Source organism: Bubalus bubalis, chromosome 17, assembly GCF_019923935.1.
Source record: "Bubalus bubalis isolate 160015118507 breed Murrah chromosome 17, NDDB_SH_1, whole genome shotgun sequence".
NCBI lineage: Eukaryota > Metazoa > Chordata > Mammalia > Artiodactyla > Bovidae > Bubalus > Bubalus bubalis.
This window is the reverse complement of record NC_059173.1, coordinates 2,300,830-2,321,139: the sequence shown is the minus strand read 5'-3', so window position 1 is coordinate 2,321,139 and position 20,310 is coordinate 2,300,830. Positions and strand designations below refer to the sequence as shown.

The following is a 20,310-nucleotide window of genomic DNA, read 5'->3' as shown; positions in this document are numbered from 1 at the left end:
CAGGGGAAGAGATTAGAGTGACGTTGCCACAAGCAAGGAATGCTGGCAGCCATGGGAAGCTGGAAGAGGCAAGGAAGGACTCGCCCCTCAAACCTCAATAGTGTGGCCCTGTGGACACCTTGATTTCAGGTCAGTAAAACTGATTTTGAACTTCTGCCTTCCAGAACAGTGAGAGAATAGATTTGTTTTTTAAAACAATTTAATTTTATTTTATTTGGCTGAGCTGGGTCTTGACTGCTGCACGTGGGCTCTCTCTAGCTGCATTCATTGAGTGGGGACCACTCTTCGGTTGTTTGGCGTGGGCTTCTCTTGTTGTGGCTCACGGGCTCTAGGGCACAGTCTCTGTAGTCGTGGTGCACAGGCTTAGTTGCCCTGCGGCATGTGCAATCTTCCCAGACCACGGATCGGACCTGTGTCCCCTGCATTGGTAGGTGGACTCTCAAGCACTGGACCACCAGGGAAGTCCAATTTCTGTTTTGTGGTAATTTACCACTGAGTTTGTGGTAATTTCAGATGGAGGAATCTAATACTTACACTAATCAACAACCTGATTCTCACACCTGTGCTTATAACCAGGAAACAGTAAAGGAGAGAAAAGTCATGGTAGCCGCCTCAGCCCCTCACTTTCACCCTTTCATTGTCAACAGGCCTCTTCACATCTCATTTGCACCTCATAGGTACATAAGACAGTCTTTGTCTGACTGTCCTTTGTCTCTCTTCAAATGGGAGTCACAGATGCCTGTGAGCTGTCCATGGTCTGCTGCTGGTGATGGCTGAGCTGAGATTCAGGGTAGACACATGGGTCCCCTCCCCAGACAATCTCCCAAACTCACGGCCTCCCCACCTAGGCTGTCGACTTTACTGTGGGACAAGAGTTCGGGAGCCGACCATCCCACCATGCGGTCCTCACTGAGTAGCACAGTTTGGCCCTTGAGAGACAGAGGGGCCTGCTGGGGAGGACCTTCCTGGCTGGCAGGAGCAGGTTGGACTCTTGTGAGACCTGCATAGATGAGCAATGAGGAGGGAGGCAGGAAGAGGAGATGGGACAATTCCCATTTAATAATGAGGGCTTCCCAGGTGGCTCAGTGGTAAAGAACCTGCCTTTTTTGCAGGGTTCTCTGGAGACTCTGGTTCGATCCCTGGGTTGAGAAGATCCCCCGGAGAAAGAAATGGCAACCCACTCCAGTATTCTTTCTTGGGAAATTCCATGGAGAGAGAAACCTGGTGGGTTACAGTCCATGGGTTCACAAAAAGAGTCAGACATGACTTAGTGATGAAATAATGAAAACAACAACTCTCCAAATCTTGGGTCTCTCCTTGGCCATCTGTAGATACTAGCTTAGCAATCTGAGTCATTTGAATATTTTTCTCCAACAGTCAGGTTTAGCTGTGAACCTGCGAGTACCTGGCTTTTCAAACTTAAGACCCCAATCTGACCAGAGGTTGTGAACCTGTGTGGATTCAGGTGGGTTCTGCTCCATGCTGTCACATCTGTCTTTCTTCATCAGCCTCATCCTCCCCACGTCAGGTTGATTGGCCCGCTTTTTTTCTCTGAGGTTCTGGTAACAAAGTCCTTTTAAAAGACCAGACCCTGGTTTTTGTTGGCAACAGGCAGGGCAGGAGAGAGGTGAATAGGATCCTCACCAATGAGCAGTGACTCAGCAGCTCTGGCCAGCTGTGACGGCAGATGGTGCATCATACTTTCGTCCTCTGGAAGCATCTGTGCAGGGGAAATAAAAAAAAATTAGGTTGTACCACAAGACTTTTTAAAAGGTGTACTATGTGATGATTTAATATGTGTATACACTGTGAAATGATTACCACCATTAAGTTAACTAACCTCATGTAGTTACTTTTTTTTTCTTTTTTTTGTGATGAGAACACTTAAGGTCTCTTAGCAACTTCCAGTAAAATACTGTTAACTATAATCACCATACTGTGCTTTCAATTTCCAGAATTTATTCATCTTAGAACTTATATCCTTTGACCAATGTCTCCACCATTTCCTCCACCCCCAGCCCCTGGCAAACTACCATTCTACTTTTTGGTTCTATGAGTTTCCTTTTTTGGAGTGTAGGTAAGATCACGCAGCAACTGTTTTTCCATGCCTGACATTTCATTTAGCACAATGCCTTTAAGGTTCATTCATGGTGTCGCAAATGGCAAGATTTCCTTCTTTTTGATTGGCTGAATAACATTCCATCGTGTAATATATATCACACCTTCTTCTTTTTATTTATTATTTATTTATTTTAATTGGAGGCTAATTACTTTACAATATTGTAGTGGTTTTGCCATACATTGACATGAATCTGCCATGGGTGTACATGTGTTCCCCATCCTGAACCCCCCTCCCACCTCCCTCCCCACCCCATCCCTCTGGGTCATCCCAGTGCACCAGCCCCAAGCACCCCGTCTCATGCATTGAACCTGGACTGGCAATTCATTTCACATATGATATTATACATGTTTCAATGACATTCTCCCAAATCAGAGTCCCTCTCCCACAGAGTCCAAAAGACTGTTCTATACATCTGTGTCTCTTTTGCTCTCTCGCATATAGGGTTATCATTACCATCTTTCTAAATTCCATATATATGTGTCAGTATACTGTATTGGGGTTTTCTTCCTGGCTTACTTCACTCTGTATAATAGGCTCCAGTTTCATCCACCTCATTAGAACTGATTCAAATGTATTCTTTTTAATGGCTGAGTAATACTCCATTGTATATATGTATCACAGCTTTCTTATCCATTCATCTGCTTATGGACATCTAGGTTACTTCCATGTCCTGGCTGTTAAAAACAGTGCTATGATGAGCATTGGCGTACACATGTCTCTTTCAATTCTGGTTTCCTCCGTGTGTATGGCCAGCAGTGGGATTGCTGGGTCATATGGCAGTTCTATTTCCAGTTTTTTAAGGAATCTCCACACTGTTCTCCATAGTGGCTGTACTAGTTTGCATTCCCACCAACAGTGTAAGAGGGTTCCCTTTTCTCCACACCCTCTTCAGCATTTATTGCTTGTAGACTTTTGGATAGCAGCCATTCTGACTGGCATGAAATGGTACCTCATTGTGGTTTTGATTTGCATTTCTCTGATAATGAGTGATGTTGAGCATCTTTTCATGTGTTTGTTAGCCATCTGTATGTCTTCTTTGGAGAAATGTCTATTTAGTTCTTTGGCCCGTTTTTTAATTGGGTCGTTTATTTTTCTGGAATTGAGCTGCAGGAGTTGCTTGTATATTTCTGAGATTAGTTCTTTGTCAGTTGCTTCGTTTGCTATTATTTTCTCCCATTCTGAAGGCTGTCTTTTCTTTCACCTTGCTTATAGTTTCCTTTGTTGTGCAAAAGCTTTTAAGTTTAATTAGGTTCCATTTGTTTATTTTTGCTTTAATTTCTAATACTCTGGGAGGTGGGTCATAGAGAATCCTGCTGCAATTTATATCGGAGAGTGTTTTGCCTATGTTTTCCTCTAGGAGTTTTATAGTTTCTGGTCTTACGTTTAGATTTACATCCATTTTGAGTTTATTTTTGTGTATGGTGTTGGAAAGTGTTCTAGTTTCATTCTTTTACAAGTGGTTGACCAGTTTTCCCAGCACCACTTGTTAAAGAGATTGTCTTTTCTCCACTGTCTATTTTTGCCTTCTTTGTCGAAGATAAGGTGTCCGCAGGCTCGTGGATTCGTCTCTGGGCTTTCCGTTTTGTTCCATTGATCTGTTTCTGTCTTTGTGTTGCACCTTCTTTATTCGTCTGTCAGGGATGCTTAGGTTGTTTCCATGTCTTGGTTGTTGCAAATAATGCTGCCATGAACACAGGAGTACAGATATCTCTTTGACACAGTGTTTTTATTTCCTTTGGATATATTCCCAGAAATGGGATTACTGGTTTATATGGTAGTTCTAGTTTTAATTTTTTGAGAAACCTCCATACTGTTTTCTTGGGCTTAATTTGTTCTTTTCGAGACCAACGAGGAAGAGAAATTGCAAAAGGACCTCGGTAAGCCTGGGGATAGCCATGGTGGGGATTGCTTGCTGATGACATGTTTTTAATTTACTTTTTATTTTCAGTCCCAGCTGGTGACTTCTTACACACTGTAGACAAATCCTCTCCCTCCCCCACCATGCTTCCCTCTCCTGGTACATCCCTCACTCCCCTCTTATCTGACTCATTCCTTCTGTTTCAGGACCCTGCCCAAACCAGACCTTCCCACAATCTCAACTCATTCCCGGGTCAAAATCCTTGCTAGATATTTGGAGCATTAGTGCTTCTCTTGCAAAGCACACATCACTGTGCTAATTTTAGAGGTATATGTCTCATCTTTGCTGACAGTCTGTTTCCACTCCTGGGCTGGAAGCCCTGTGAGAAGGGCAGGAACCCTGTGGGTCTCATTCATAGCTGTAACCCCAGTGTCATCGCGCATGACCAGGCACACAGAAGCTGCTCTTTTGTTGCAAGAATGAATGAATGAATAGATGAATGAGTGCATTCTCTGTGTCTCTCCCTGGCTGCTACCCATGCCTTACCTGCTCTGGCCACCTATATTCTGCTGCCCTACAAAGGGTCAAAGAACAGCTATGTCCCCCGCCCACCCCCCCCGCCCCCACCACGGTCCATTAGCACTTCTGAGCCTTCCTCCCACTCATGTTTTAAGTTTTCTCATTTCCACAGACTTCACTTTTAGAACTGGGCATGGGCTGGCTGCCTGCAGCTGAGGGTTCAATGCTGGACTTTTCCTGGGGGTGGATTCATTTCCAGATTAGACTGGAAGTTCCCTGAGGACAAGGACTCTGCTTGGCACAGAGACAGGTGAAAAAAAAGCTTTGCTCAATGCGGGAGCAGATAGACATGGATTGAAGGTAAGTGGCTCCACGCTGTGGCTGATGGCTGAGCTCTAAGTCACGGGAGGCATCCATGGTGAAGAGCCCCTGCTCCCAAGATCCCCAGATGGGGAACTTCTTTTTCCTGTGGACAGGTATTATTTTTTTCACTGTTTGTTTCTTTAGTTGGGGGATAATTGCTTTACAATGTTGTGTTGGTTTCTGCCATACATCAACACCAACAAAAATCAGCCATAGGTACACACGTGGTGGACGGGTATTATCATGGGCCTTGGACATAGCCTCATAGAGTTTATTGTCCTGGGGAATGGACAGGGAAGTGGGGATGAACAGGCACTGGAGGGACAGGAGGGGAGTGGCCCTTGGAGGCAGTGAGGTGCAAAGGAATGGGCTGCTTGACTTTAAGCAGTGGTTGGATGTCTGGTGGGCAGGGAGGGCCCAAGGCATCATAGCACCCTGGCAGGCTTTGGGTGGGCCTTCCCCACTCTAAGCATCTCATCATCCAGTAAGGCTCCCCTCTCTAGAGTGCCTGCTTGGGGGTTTCCAGCACCAGCCCCTGAAAGCATCCCAGCCCTCCTCTGAATGAGGCCTGCCTTGGCCTGGGCTGCATGGTCACTTCCGTCACTGGATCACCGTGAGCCCTTGGGTGAGCCATGCTTCTCCTCACCACCCTCTCTCTTCTGACTTCCAGATTAGACCTGTGCTTCCAGGTGGACAGGCTGAGTCCCAGAGAGGGCCAGGGTTTGGTGAGCTCCTTGGGAGGGATTCTCTAGCATCTTCCCTCCTTGCCTTAGAAAGGTCCCAAATAACATCACTGGGTGAGGTACAGGGCAAGGAAATAGCTCCCAGGGGATCCCCTTTCCCAGTCTCGGTGTCTCCGTCCTTAAGTTGGGATGACCATGCATGGGGGGCTGCAGGCTGTAGAGGGAGGGGCAGAAAGGTGGATGGGTGAGTGGTCATCCCTTTGGCTAAGATACTGTCACCATGCTGACTTTTCTTCAGCAACATCCAGCAACTTCTGATTTTCCCCAGAATGTTTTCCATGGAGACCAAGAACTTGGCTGATTTCTGGGACAGTCCTGCATGCCTTTTACATATGGAGAAGCCAGGTCTGCAGAGAACACGAGACCGGTCCATGGGCAGGTGATCTGAAGCTTCTAGGTTCCCAGCACCAGGCAGCCTGGCTCCTCAATAGAGCCGCTGGAGCCCTGGCCTGGGTGTGGCTCCACAGCAGGCCAGGCGAGGCTGCCGGGTGCCCAGCAATGGGAGCACAGCGGGCTTTTGTGCTCTGTGGGCAGCACCGCCTGGCTGGCCCCACCCAGCTCTCTGGAGAGCCTTTACCTACCCGCCTTCCTCCTGCCAACAGCTCTGCCAGCTCCTCCTCATTCTGCACTCAGAGTTGCTCCCTGACCAGCGCTGGGGCACCTGCATGACAGTCCTGCTGCCAGACTCCCGGGTCCCCTCCCCTGGGCTGATCATTAACCTGGAGGCCATATAAGGAACCAACAGCCCGGGCAGAAGGGACTCATTGCAGCTGCCACTATGGACAGTAGCACCTGGAGCCCCCCGGCCACGACCACCACCAGGCCCCTCCCGCCCTACGAGCGCATCCGCAATGCAGCTGACATCTCTGTCATCGTCATCTACTTCGTGGTGGTGATGGCTGTCGGGCTGTGGGTAGGTGGGGGGTCCTGAAACACAGGGTTTGAGGGTGCAAGGGCCAAGGGGAGGGAGGGAGAAGGGGGCCCATGGAGAAGCCATGGTCTTGGTGAAGCCCGAGGAGGGGAGTGTGGGCTGAAGTGTGTGTGGAGCCAGGTGGAAGTGATTTGGAAACGTCTGAGAGGAGTTTAGGGGGCACCATGTGAGGTGAGGGGGCAAGCAAGGGTAAGCAGAAGTGAGGGGATGCAGGTCAGTGTCCAGGGAGGCTCCTGCATCCCAGGCCAGTGGGCAGAGAAGGAGAGTGAGAGATTGGAGAGGCTGGGGGCTTGAGAGGCAGCAGAGGACCATCTTGAAGCTGCAGGGAGGGTCCCAGGGCTGAGCAGTGAGCCCCAGGGAGGTGACTACTTCCTGCCTTTAGTCAGATGGAAGAGAAACAGGTGGGTCGGGGAGGACACAGCACCTGCCAGCTGCAGATGCTCTGGGGTGGCCCCTTCTGGGAGAGGCCCTGTGCCTCGTGCAGGGGCTGGAGTGAGAGAGAGCTGGGAAAGCCGGGCCCAGGGAGAGGAGAAGGAGGAGGAAGGCTGGAGTGTGGCCTGGGCTGGGCTGGGGAGAGGGAAATGACTGGGCTCCCTCTTGGGACTCTGGGGACACACCAAACCAGAGAAACTTGTTCTTAGCAGTCCTGAACTTGGAAATTTCACTTGGGACAGACTCTGGCACACCCAGCAACTGAAAGACAGGTGTTTTAAGTGCGAACATCTTCCAGTCTCTCTGAAAGGCCTTCAAGGTGGGGGTGGACAGGCCAGGAAGCTGAGGGGCTAGCAGCTGATCGAAGTCTTTTAACTTAGAGGAGAGGAGAATGGACATTAACCCCTTCATGGTCATAGAGTGTTGTTTTTTTTTTTTTTAATAGAAAAAGGGAAGTATTGATTTTTAAAAAGAAAAGTGTAATTTAAAAAGAAACCAGATGTGAGTGAAGGCCTTAAGGGTCACAAGGGGTCTATGTGACTGATTCTTGCTCAGTAGCCTCAGCTTACTAGACTCTGTGGAAAGTCTGGCCAGGGGCCAAGGTTCTCAGGTTTAGCACTGGCTTCTATACCTTCCAGTGTTCTTTCAATGTTGGTAACTCTGCCCAGTCTCAGTTTATTCAGCTGTGTAATGGGTACAATCTTACCTGTTCTTATGACTCCTTATAAATGGCTGTGAGGGTCTGGGAGATGCATCTGAAAGCTCATTATGGACTCTAGAAATCTCTTAAAAATATAATTGGGTTGACCGAGAAGTTCATTTGTGTTTGTCCGACATCTTACAGAAAAACCCAAAAAACTTTTTGGCTAACCCAATATTATCATTTGCTCTCCAGGCTATGAGTCGGACCCTGAATTATTTTTGTTCTTTTAAGTAAAATGGGCAAAAGTGGTCAGATGGGTAGGACATCTCACAAAAAGCCACAAGGAGGGTGGGAATGCTAATCCTCATTTTACAGAATAAGAAATCGAAGCTCTGTGTGATTGTGATATGCCTACGGTTGTGGTCTACGGAACTCGGGTCACGGACTCTCAGTTTTCCATGGCACCGTCTGCTCTGTCACCCTGCATGCCTTCATCCCTCACCCCAGCTTGTATTAACAAGTGCTGCACGTGAGATGGGAATCCATCGTTTGCTAGCTGCACCTCCTGTTTCCCTGACAATTGTCGACAAGCTCAACTCCCCTAACCAATCTCATTTTAGCCCTGCCAGTGCCGACGGTAATGGTGTTTACACTTCTCAAATATCTGTGAATTTGTGTTACTTGTCTTGTTAAATGCTGCCTAATGAGCCTGTTAGTGTTTGTCTACAGTTAGTCTTTCCCTATTAGTCAGTGCCTCTGACCCCCTGATCATTTAACACGCTGGCTTGCTTCTAATTTAAGTTTCTTTTTTCCAATGGAGTGTCAAGAGTGGTTTGGCTCAGGGACGGATATCCTGACTCCTGTGTGATCTCCAGGCTGCAGAAACAGCGATCCAGGCCCACTGTGCTTCCCCAACTTAGAAAAGGCACCCAGGCCAACATCCCTTTGTCCATCCCTGTCACTTCCAATATTTTTCTTTTTTTAATCCTTTTAATCATTGGAAAATGCTGCCTCATTTCTTATTTCTTTAGGGTATAGTTCCATGTGTCTTTCACCACCTCCTATGGGGAATTTTGTATCCTTTTCGGCTGACTATTCCTTCTGGAAGACTTAAGATATCCTGAAACCCATTGTGCTGGTGTTGCTAAACTACAGCTCATGGACCAAATCTGGCCCACAGCCTATTTTTGCATGGCTTACAAGTTAAGATTAAAAAAAAAAAAAAAGCTTTTCAGGGGTTTTGAAAAACCAAACCAAACAAAAAGAATATGTAGTGGAGATCATATATATCCCATAAGGCCTAAACTATTTATTACCTGGCCCTTTTTCTTAGAGTGTCCAAGGCAGCTCAGTGGTAAAGAATCTGCCTGCTGATGCAGGAGATGCAGGAGATGAGGGTTTGATCCCTGGGTTGGACAATCCCATGGACAGAGGAGCCTGGTGGGCTACAGTCCATGGGGTTGCAAAGAGTTGGACACAACTGAGTACTAACTCACATCACATGTCCTTTTTCTTAATGGAAAAAAAAATGTACTGACCCCTGCTTTATGTAGCATTTGCATTAATAGCATCATTGGATGCCTGAGTCGTAATGGGGGAGCCCAACCTTTCTATTTAACAGACAAGGATCAGAGAGGGTGACTAGAAGCCACTCAGAGTAATCAGCCCCAGGGCTGGGACCAGAGCCCAGAACTTTCTATGCCAAAGGCAATGCTCTTCCCAATATCTCAGCCTTCCCCCTCCCTAAGACTCTGTCCTCTCTGGGAATACCCTCCCATGGTCCTTACCACAGCTTCCGCTGCTGCTACAGCGTCCCTCACGTAGTCTCATAAAGTGAGGGCCTAACTTGGTCATGTTCAACCCTCTTCATCCTATTCTCAAATCTCTTGTTTAAACCACTTGACAAAATCACCTTGACAAATTGTCAGCATGTGTGTGCGCTCAGTTGCGTCCGACTCTTTGCGACGCTATGGACTCTAGCCCACCAGGGTTCTCTGTCCGTGGGATTTTCCAGGCAAGAATACTGGAGTGGGTTGCCATTTCCTACTCCAGGAGATCTTCCCAACCCAGGGATCAAACCTGCATCTCCTGCATTGGCAAACGAATTCTTTACCACTGAGCCACCTGAGAAGCCTCCAAATTGTCAGCGCTTGATTCCAAAACTTCCAGCAGAAACTTCCCCCAGGGGCGCTATTTCCATCCCTGGATGACTCTGGTGGCAAGGAAATTCTTCCTGGTACCCAGCTAAGACCTGATGTACTAGAGTGTGGAATTGTTTCAGAAAATAAAGCAGGTTGAAGAAAGTGCGAGTAAATGGGGAGATGGGGAGTGTCCTCTTGGCTGACAAGGGTACTCTGTTCTGGTATTCTATTAAGTTTTTGACACTTCCTCCCTAGGCCATGTTTTCCACTAACCGTGGGACTGTTGGAGGCTTCTTCCTGGCAGGTCGAAGTATGGTGTGGTGGCCGGTAAGTTTTCTCTGAAATACATATTTCCCTGAACTATGATATTCCCCACTTTATTGTTGGCTCTGGGTGGTGGTGATTCTTTCTTCTTGCCTTTGATCCTGAAAAATGGATCACCTTCTCACCAGGTCACCAATTCACCTTAATCTGCAGTGGTAAGGGAACAAGCTTTAAAGAAATAATGCTTGACATTTTTTTCAAGGGATAAATAGAGGAAAGACTTCACAAGGAGGACAGTGTGGAAGAGCAAAAAGAGCACCTAGCCCAAGGTGATCTTGGGCATGTCTGAGCTTCCACGTCAGTTTCTGTAAGATGGTATGATGATATTTACCTTCTAGGAGGATTATGAGAAGTGGAGACCCTCTTATGGGGTAGAAACTCAGTAAATAGTAGTTCTTTTTGCTTCAAGTTCTACAGAGGAGAGACCTTCTCTGTCTACATCAGGAGCCTAACACAGGGCCTGATACCCAGGAGGCTCTCAATAAATACTTGAAGAGTAGCTGGAGGAGGGGCCCCTACTGTCCCCAGTCACGGTTCTCCTCATCTCTTGGTGGATTTTGTATTTTGTATGTATGTGTGGTGTTTTCCCTGACACGTGCACACGGGCAGAAGAATCCCAATCATAGGACATATGCATAGGTGGAAGAGAAAGTGGGAGGGCCCTTCCGTCCTGTCACCTCAGGGCTCTGCTGGGTTATCAGGTCAGCCCAATGACCGGTTCTATCCAGAGTTCTCATCGAAACTACTGTTGACCAGATTGACCAAATCGTGCGATTCCTTGGGCCTACGATAGAAGCAGGACTGGCTGGTGAAAGGAGTGGGTTAATGAAGCGTGCATACGATGAGAAGAGAGTGACAGCTCTGGAGGAAGAGAAGTGAGAAAGCAGAGAATGTCACTGTCATAGCGGGGACATAACATAAGAGGGAAGGTGGGAGGAAACCGTGACGCTTCCTGCAGCTGCCCTCTCATCAGTTATTTGGAAATGGGAGTTAATAATTAGCATCTTGGGACTTGCCTGGCGGTCTAGTGGTCAAGACTCCACGCTTCTACAACAGAGGGTGCAGGTTCGATCTCTGGTTGGGGAGTTAAGAGCCATACACCACACTGCACCAGCAAAATGCAAAACAAGCAAGTAAGTACATTAGTATCTTCACAGTTGCTAGCTTTATCCCTGAAGTCATTTCTCTTTATCTTTAAGGTGGCCAAGAACACTGGGCAGCTGCTGACTTCTGTAGGGGCCCCTCGTGGTGGTCTCTCATGACACATTTTATTTTCTCATGCTTTGGCCTTTGATGCTTTTCTAAAAGCTGTGACCACCAAGTTCAAGACAAGGTTGAATTGCAGTGTCCAATATGGTAGCCACTAACCACATTGGCTTTTTAAATTGAAATTAAAATAAGATCGAAGATTTATTTCCTCAGTCACACTAGCCATGCTTCAGGTGCTTAATAGGTACATGTGGATGGTGGCCACCATACTGGATGCTGCGGATCTAGAACATTTCCATCATTTTAGAGAGTTCTGTCAGACACTGCTGCTCTACAGGCTTCAGAGCAGAGGCTGGCATGAAATGTGGACTTGAGATTTGCTGAATTAGAAAACTGAGTAGGACTTTCAAGTTTACTCTAGTTGTTTGGAAACTGGCACCCCACACCCCTGAATGCTTCAGCACCCTCAAAAGTAAGCCTGCCATGTGTTCATACAGCCTCGGTTTGCATCCAGACCTCTTTTTTCTTCCTTCCCCCAACCTTAACAGGAAACTCGTATCTCTTCATGTAAACTTTCTAGGGCTGATTCATTAGGGATAAGGCCTTAACTTCCACTCCCTGGGTCTTGGAGAAGCTGATGAGAAGGCAGAGGCATGGGGCAGAACCACCCTAGGAGAGAGACATTTTAGGTTAGGCCTGGGAGCACATCACATCTTAACCACTGATGATGTCTTCCTTCTGATGACACTTGGGTTTGGATCTGGGTTGAGAGTTGGTTGATACGAGGAATTGGCTCCGCCCCACCCTGACCAAACAGGTCAGGTTCAGAGGTTTATGTAGGTTTCCTGTGGGTGTTGTTTTCCTTATTCCTGTCTCAGTGTTGGATTATTCTGACCAATGTGACATCATTCCTCTTTTGTGGAGAATTCCCTGCTTCCTTGATGAGGCTGAAATTTTACTTGTCTTCTTTCAACAATGGTATCTAAGGTTTCATGAGATTATATGAAAGGTTTGTAAACTTCCCATGTATCCAGGTCACCTGGTGTACTTTTACAAAATACAGATTCCCAGGCCTCATTCCAGATCCACTAGATTAAAACACCTTGAAATAAGGCTCCAAGAATCTGCATTTTTAACAAAAAGCTTCTCAAGGGCTTCCCTGGTGGTCCAGTGGTTAAGACTCTACACTTCCCAGTGCTAAAAAAGGGGAATCCTTTTGATTCCTTCAAAGTCCTAAACGTAGAGAACAGCAAGAAGCCCAGAGCTCTAGGAGAAGGTTCTTGGTGGAAATTAACCATGGGCAACAAATTAAAAATCTAACCTGTCTGGATAGCTCTATTTTTTAAAAAATTATTGATTTTTGGTGGTGCTGGTCTTTGCTGCTGTGCACAGGCTTTCTGTAGTTGGGGTGAGCAGGGCTACTCTCTGGTTGCATTTGCAGGCTTCTTGTTGTGGTCGCTTCTCTTGTTGCAGAGCATAGGCTCTAGGGTATGTGGGCTCAGGAGCTGTGGTTCCTGGGCTCTAGAGCACAGGCTTAGTAGTTGTGGCACAGGGGCTTAGCTGCTCCAACGCACGTGGAATCCTCCATGATCAGGGATTGAACCCGTGTCTCCTACATTGGTAGGTAGATTCTTTACCACTGAGCCACCAGGGAAACCCCTAGGGAATTCTTGAATGGGGATGCAGTGACCTCTAAGTCCCTCTCGATTCTGAAAATGCTTTAATTCCAAAAAATTCTAGAGTAGAATGAGCACGGGCTTTGAAGTCAGCCCATCTGACCAGCTTCGGGTATTAGTTGTATGACTTTGGGCAAGTCACTGAACTTCCCTGAGCTTCAGTTTCTCCTATAGAGTAGGAGAATAATACCTACTGTGGAGGACTCTTGTCAGGATTAAATGAGATTATGCATGTACAACACTTAGCACTGTGCTTGGCAGGGGCTCAGTAAATGCAAACGTTAACATGTGGAAGGAAGGTTAGGAGACTCAGGACAGACCCCTCAGTTGGCACTTGTCGGCTGCCCAGTACCTGGAAACTGGCATTTATATAAAGCCATTGCTGCCACATCACTTAAATTTAACTTTCACATTGACTGTGTGAGTAAATGAACACGATTTATATGTAATTTATTTATACCTACTGTACATCATCAATTCCAGCTACACATTGACCACATTTTTACAGCTCTGAGACTGACTCTGTCTGACAGTCAGTGGCATGTCGTCAAGCTTTGTGCTACGTGGTATGTCTTACAATAGTTGGTGTTTTAGACTCAGTAAAGTGTGGTTATAGGCTTCCCTGATGGCTCAGACGGTAAAGAATCCACCTGCAATGTAGGAGACCCAGATTCGATCCCTGGGTCAGGAGCATCCCCTGGAGAAGGGAATGGCTACCCAGTCCAGTATTCTTGCCTGGAGAATTCCGTGGACAGAGGAGCCTGGCAGGCTATAGCCCATGGGGTCCCAAAGAGTCAGACATGACTGAGCAACAAACACTTTCACTTTTCACTTTCAAAGTGTGGTTATATTCTAAGATAGTAGTCCTTAAAAGAATGTTCACTACAACCCTTGGGCTTCCCTGGTGGCTCAGGTGGTAAAGAATCTGCCTACAAAGAGTTGGACGCGACTGAGCGACTAACACCTTTGGAAGCTGCAGAGATGCTTCAGGGACTGCTTTTGCTCTCCTTCCCAGCAACCCGGTGTTTTCATACTTTATATGAGGGGGCTCTACTAAGATTTTGTTTGAGGTCAATGTTCTGCTAACTTATGAAATTTAAAAACCTCTAATTTAGAAGAAAAATAATAATGATGATTTCCATTCTAAAATTTAAACTGAGTTTAAAACTATTGCAGTACACATTTGAAAGGACAGCACAGCATGCAAGAAAATGCAAATCAAAGTACTTTTCAAACTTGAAAAATAGTTTAAATTGCATCAAAACTATACTTCTATACTTCTAAATTTCCCTTTGGACTAAAATACAAAGTCAGTGTAAACCTGTCATCGGTCTGTAAGTTTATTGTCAGAATATCAGTTCTCGAGTGTACTGGCTCAAGGAGGACATCACAGGGACCACAGGCTCTCAGAGCTGATGTCTCTCTCAGCCTCCGGTGGCCCCTATGTCCCCTTCATCTGCCTTTAGCTCTGTTGCTTTGTGCTGTAGTAGGGTGAGCAACCCCCCCAACCTATGTTTTGAGCTTCTTTGGTGGTTCAGATGGTAAAGGATCCACTTGCAGTTCATGAGACCTGGGTTCAATCCGTGGGCTGGGAAGATCCCCTGGAGAAGGGAATGGCAGCCCACTCCAATATTCTTGCCTGGGAAATCCCATGGACAGAGGAGCCTGGCAGGCTACAGTTCATGATGTTGCAAAAAAGTTGGACACAACTTAGTGTCTAAACAACAGCAACAACGGTGAGCAAGCAGAGACGCTTCAGAACGATAGTCCCAGGGGTTTTAGGAGGCGAGGACTTGCACTGACCTTGGACTGATATACCTGAAACCCCAAGGGCTTGGATAGTCATCCTCAAGAAAAGCAAGTGGAAATCAGAGCTCATAAAGTCTGAAAGAAGATTGGACAGAGGAGAGACCAGTTTTTTTGGGGTATACCTGGGGGTTTTGGTGACTTTGAATGGTACAGTTGTGATCTGTAACAGGTGGAGGTCCAGGCACTCTGGAAAAAGATTCCATTCCTAAAAAGTTAATGAGGCTGAGAGAGAGAGAGTTTGTGTTCGGCCAGGGGATAGAAGTGAGGGACCATCTGGAGGAGGAGCAAGGACTCCAGGGCTGCGTTATAGGAGGAATTAGCTCACAAAGATAGCCAGGCAAGGGTCTTTGACTCAGAAGTGTGAGTCACTTGAGGCAAGCCAAGCCCACTGAGAAACACGAAACCTCGTGAGTAAAATGAAACCTTATGTAACTGTGGGCCAGGAGTCCCCTTTTCTATAGCACCATGGCTTGGTGTGTTGATGAACAACTGCCTGGGTGATGTGTTGTAATGATTTTTTGAGGGTGTAGGAGATGTGAAACCAGGAAGGTGAGCTTTGAAGGGGAAATTCCCCATGCCTTGGCTAGTGGCAGCAGAAATTACTCAGAGAGGTAGAGCCCCATGTACACAACCCCACAGAGAACTTTTGTTTTGGAGGAGAGTTTGGTTAAACCAGCCAGAACCACTGGCAGAGCCAGCTCCATGGAGCAGCAGGCACAACAGGGCTGAGCCAACCCTTTAACAACCCTCAAGGCATTTTCAAATACTTCAGAAGTTAGTATCCAAAGGGAGTGGGGATCTCACAAGGAGCTGGAGGATTTGCCTTGTCCTAGATTTATTATCAGGCCAATCATTAGCTTCTCTGAGTCTCAGAGAGTCTCCTCTATGTGGGAGATAGTAAGATCAAGATCTCAAAGCCTTGACAGGACTGAAATGCTGAGATTCCATACCACAGAGGAAGGAACCATCATCCTAGCCAGTCCATCACCAGTGGAGATAGGATGGCTGTGTGTCTCTCAATAGCCATAGTTTCTTTCCTTCCTTTACTATTTGAGAATCATCAGAGAGGAGTACATCACAGTGGTTTAGGTCACAAGTTGACAAACTTTCTTTGCAGAGGCCTGGAGAGTAAATATTTCTGGAGACTATACAATCTCTGTCACAACTACTTAACCTTGCTGTTGTAGCATGAAAGCAGCTATGGACAATAAGATGGACGAGCACGGCTGTGTTCCAATAAAGCTTTATTTATAAAACAGGCAGAGGGCCAGATTTGGCCCACAGGCTCTATTTTGTTGACCTCTTATTCAGGCCTGGGCTCTGAAGTCAGGCTGCTTGGGTTCAAATTCAGTCTCTGCCCCTCACTAGCTGTGTGACCCTGTTTGAGTTACTGAATACCTCGGTGACTTACATTTGTTTTCTTATAACAGAGAAACAGTACTTACTTGAGGTTGTTGTGAAGATGCACATTCAGTCTCAGAATAGAATCTGGCGTATGATAAACTCTCAGGTTTAGCTCTTGTTCTTTCTTCAGGTACTTATCTGATTGAATCCTCAGCCATCCAGCAAGAATGACGATTAACCCCATGAGTTGCCCACGTTCCCACAAGATAAGAATAGAGCTAGGGTTCTCCATGTTCTTCTGGTTGCTCAGGTCTCTTTCTCCTTATTCTTTGAGATGGAAATTTATGAGATCTATAGGCATGGTCCGGAGAAGGTAATGGCACCCCACTCCAGTACTCTTGCCTGGAAAATCCCATGGATGGAGGAGCCTGGTAGGCTGCAGTCCATGGGGTCACTAGGAGTCGGACACGACTGAGTGACTTCACTTTCATTTTTCACTTTCCTGCATTGGAGAAGGAAATGGCAACCCACTCCAGTGTTCTTGCCTGGAGAATCCCAGGGACAGGGGAGCCTGGTGGGCTGCTGTCTCTGGGGTCGCACAGAGTTGGACATGACTGAAGTGACTTAGCAGCAGCAGCAGCAGCAGCATAGGCATGGTCTACAGGTTTATCTGAAAACCAAGACATTCTTTCATTTATGTTTGACCAGAGACCCTGATGGAAAGAGAAGAGGACAGCTTCTCATACTTCTTAAACTCTTTTTTTTTTTCTATTACAACATCATGATTTATTAAAGCACAGCATTCTGTACAATAAAAGGCCTTAACAGTTGTCTCTTCTCAGCCAAACTTCTCTATAAGTTAGTTTCTCTTAATAAAAAAACATGTTATACTTTAAATTAGTAATTTAACAGATGAAGAAGTTACCATAATACCTATTTTAACATTGAACAAATCTAACCACCTATTGGATGGTAATATAAAATCCTGACATAGAATTTGATTTAAAACTTCTCAAAATAAATTCATTAAAGCAGGATCCCTGTGAAAATATGTAAAATGAAAGCTAGCATAATAGCAGGTGCAGTCTTTACATTTTATTAACCATAGAAGATACTTTTTAAGAGTCTAATAGAGACATTAACTGTGCAAAAGCTGATGAGATTTACAGTCTTAAATACAAGCACCAATACAGAAAGGATATTGTGTCAGTTCAGTTCAGTTCAGTTGCTCAGTCGTGTGCGACTCTGTGAACTGCAGCACGCCAGGCCTCCCTGTCCATCACCAACTCCCGGAGTTCACCCAAACTCATGTCCATCGACTCGGTGATGCCATCCAGCCATCTCATCCTCTGTCGTTCCCTTCTCCTCCTGCCCCCAATCCCTCCCAGCATCAGAGTCTTTTCCAATGAGTCAACTCTTCACATGAGGTGGCCAAAGTATTGGAGTTTCAGCTTTAGCATCAGTCCTTCCAATCAACACCCAGGGCTGATCTCCTTCAGAATGGACTGGTTGGATCTCCTTGCAGTCCAAGGGACTCTCAAGAGTCTTCGCCAATGTCACAGTTCAAAAGCATCAATTATTTGGCTCTCAGCTTTCTTCACAGTCCAACTCTTACATCCATACATGACCACTGAAAAATCCATAGCCTTGACTAGACGGACCTTTGTTGGCAAAGTAATGTCTCTGCTTTTGAAAATGCTGTCTAGGTTGCTCATATCTTTCCTTCCAAGCAGTAAGTATCTTTTAATTTCATGGCTGCAATCACCATCTACAGTGATTTCGGAGCCCCCCAAAATAAAGTCTGACACTGTTTCCACTGTTTCCCCATCTATTTCCCATGAAGTGATGGGACCAGATGCCATGATCTTCATTTTCTGAATGTTGAGCTTTAAGCTAACTTTTTCACTCTCTTTTTTCACTTTCATCAAGAGGCTTTTTAGTTCCTCTTCACTTTCTGCCATAAGGGTGGTATCATCTGCGTATCTAAAAGTCCATTAATTCTACACTTAAGAAGATCATTTCTTTATGTAAGGATAATCTCATTTATGAATTACACATGATATGTAGTTTAGGATCCATCTACATTATGCTTGTAATTACATGCTGCTGCTGCTGCTGCTACTAAGTCGCTTTAGTTGTGTCTGACTCTGTGCAACCCCATGGACTGCAGCCTACCAGGCTCCTCCGTCCATGGGATTGTCCATGCAAGAGTACTGGAGTGGGTTGCTATTGCCTTCTCCTCTTCTTAAACTCTTTTGAGTGAAATGTATCTGATTTTGTCGCTAAGTCTAAAACCTAGGGATCAAATCAAAGGTCAGCCACTTAGGAGTGGCCACTGGGAAGAGACTGGTAGGCCTGAGACCTAGGTGGGAACTCATGAGTGAGAGGAAAAGCAGGAGTGAAGTGAATGGACACAGGAGAAGCAGAGAGCTCGCGTGGGGAGCAAGGTCGGGAAAATGTGAGATGGGAGACAGACAGGCACTTGACCTTCATAAGCCTGGGTGGAGGTGACTGCCGAGTCTCCAGGCAGCCCTCTCTTCCTGCTGATTGCATGAAGCTGTGTGTGCTTTCATTTGTCTCAGAGCTGAGCCTGTATTTTTCTTAATCATTAAAAAAAAAATCTCTTCCAACACCTAGTCCAGGGCCTTGTGTCCAGTATGTACTGAATTGAAAGAATGAGAGGGGGAAGAGAGCTGTGTCCCCAGGCCCTCAGGCCGGATCCCTTTGCTGATGTCACCTGAGTCCTCAGCCTACATTCTACTCTCGCGCAGTGATTGCACATGAAGGCAGTGTTAAGAATTCAGGAGGTCCAAGTAGAAACCTGCCTCCAGCAGTGCTCCACATTTCTGTTCCTACGTACACCTCATTTTTTTCCTTTAGGATATTTTTTTTTAGGCTCAGTTTTAGTGGTTAAACTGGAAAACTGATCCTGGCCCTAATCAGAGTGCCCGATTTTAGCCCATACAGGACCCTGTGGTAAAATCTGGTGTGACCATGCTTCCTTGTTATTTCAGACATGTAGTTTCTCTCAGTTCGAGTCACGATTTTGCAAAACTTGTCAGTTCCTGCATATCTGTGTTGCCTTCCTGGTAAGAGTTTTTTTGCCTGCCGTGTCAGTGTCTGCTTAGCTCTTGAAGAACCTGTTCTCTGTCTTCCTCCTCCTCTTTCTTCTCTTCCTTCTCCTCCTCTTCCTCCCCTCTGCTCGCCTCCTCCTCCTCCTCTCTCTCGCTCTCCCCCTCATCCTTCTCTCTCCCTCTCTCTTTTCTGGACCCATTTCCTTCCCATTCTTCAAGGCTTGTTGGTCTCCTCAGAGGAGTTTCTCTGATTCCCATGCAGGTGGTCACTCCCCCAACGTATTCTTTGTGTTCCAAGGCCTTGGCTGCCTGGAGGGTAGCCAAGTTCCTGTCCTCTAGTTTGTACCTAAGCTCTTGGCTTCTCCTCTGCCTCTGGCTGCCTTCCCAGCATTCTCTAACACATTAGTACTTTCACTGACAGAGAAAGGGAAAAGTAACCTATGATCAATGTTGCTAGTTGGTGGAAGTCAGAACAGTGCTGAAACTATCAGCCAACATGAAGTCTTTGGATCACTCAAGTTAGAAATGTATCTGGGCTTTCCCTGTCTACCAGTGACATGGCTCATTTTGAGGCTGTTTCTTTTTGGGTAAGCTTTATGTTAGGGGGGTGATTTGGAGTTGGGATTAAGAACCAGGCTGCCTTGGTTTGAACCCCAGCTCCATTCATTCCTATCTCTGTGGCCTAGGGTGAGTTACTCACCCTCTCCTGCTTCAGTTTTCTCAACTTCAAAATAGAGATCATAGCGCCTATGTCACAGAGTTGTTTTGAGGACTGAGTTAGTTAATACATGTAAATCTCTTAGAATAGTATATGTTAGTGCAACCCAGGTTGGCCATTCTTATCATCATCATTATCCCTTATCATCCCCCTTATCCCTGTGTCTCATCTCCAAATCCTCCTTGTTAAAGTATGAATTCAATCATTTACTTATATTTGCATTGCTGTGATTTCATCCTACGTTTGCATGTTGATTAGCTTCTATGTGTCACATCTGTGTTAGGTCCTGGTATATATTTGTGTGTGTGTGTGTGACACAACTTCTTACAAAATGTATCTAAAATTACAAACAGTGGTGACTGGTAATAAGGCAGTGTTTTGAGTCTTAACCTACACAAGAGGAT

At 46.1% G+C, this 20,310-nt stretch overlaps 1 protein-coding gene across 1 annotated transcript in view; it reads left to right on the top strand.

Annotated features, from left to right (window-relative positions):
* The first annotated feature begins 6,225 nt into the window (after positions 1 to 6,225).
* SLC5A1 (solute carrier family 5 member 1) overlaps positions 6,226 to 20,310 on the top strand; it is a 50,084-nt gene continuing 35,999 nt past the window's right edge. The window contains exons 1-2 of the mRNA XM_006050998.3: positions 6,226 to 6,518; positions 10,008 to 10,079. Of these exons, the coding sequence (XP_006051060.3) occupies positions 6,384 to 6,518; positions 10,008 to 10,079 (207 nt within the window). The 5' untranslated portion in view covers positions 6,226 to 6,383. The remainder of the gene's footprint in view (positions 6,519 to 10,007; positions 10,080 to 20,310) is intronic.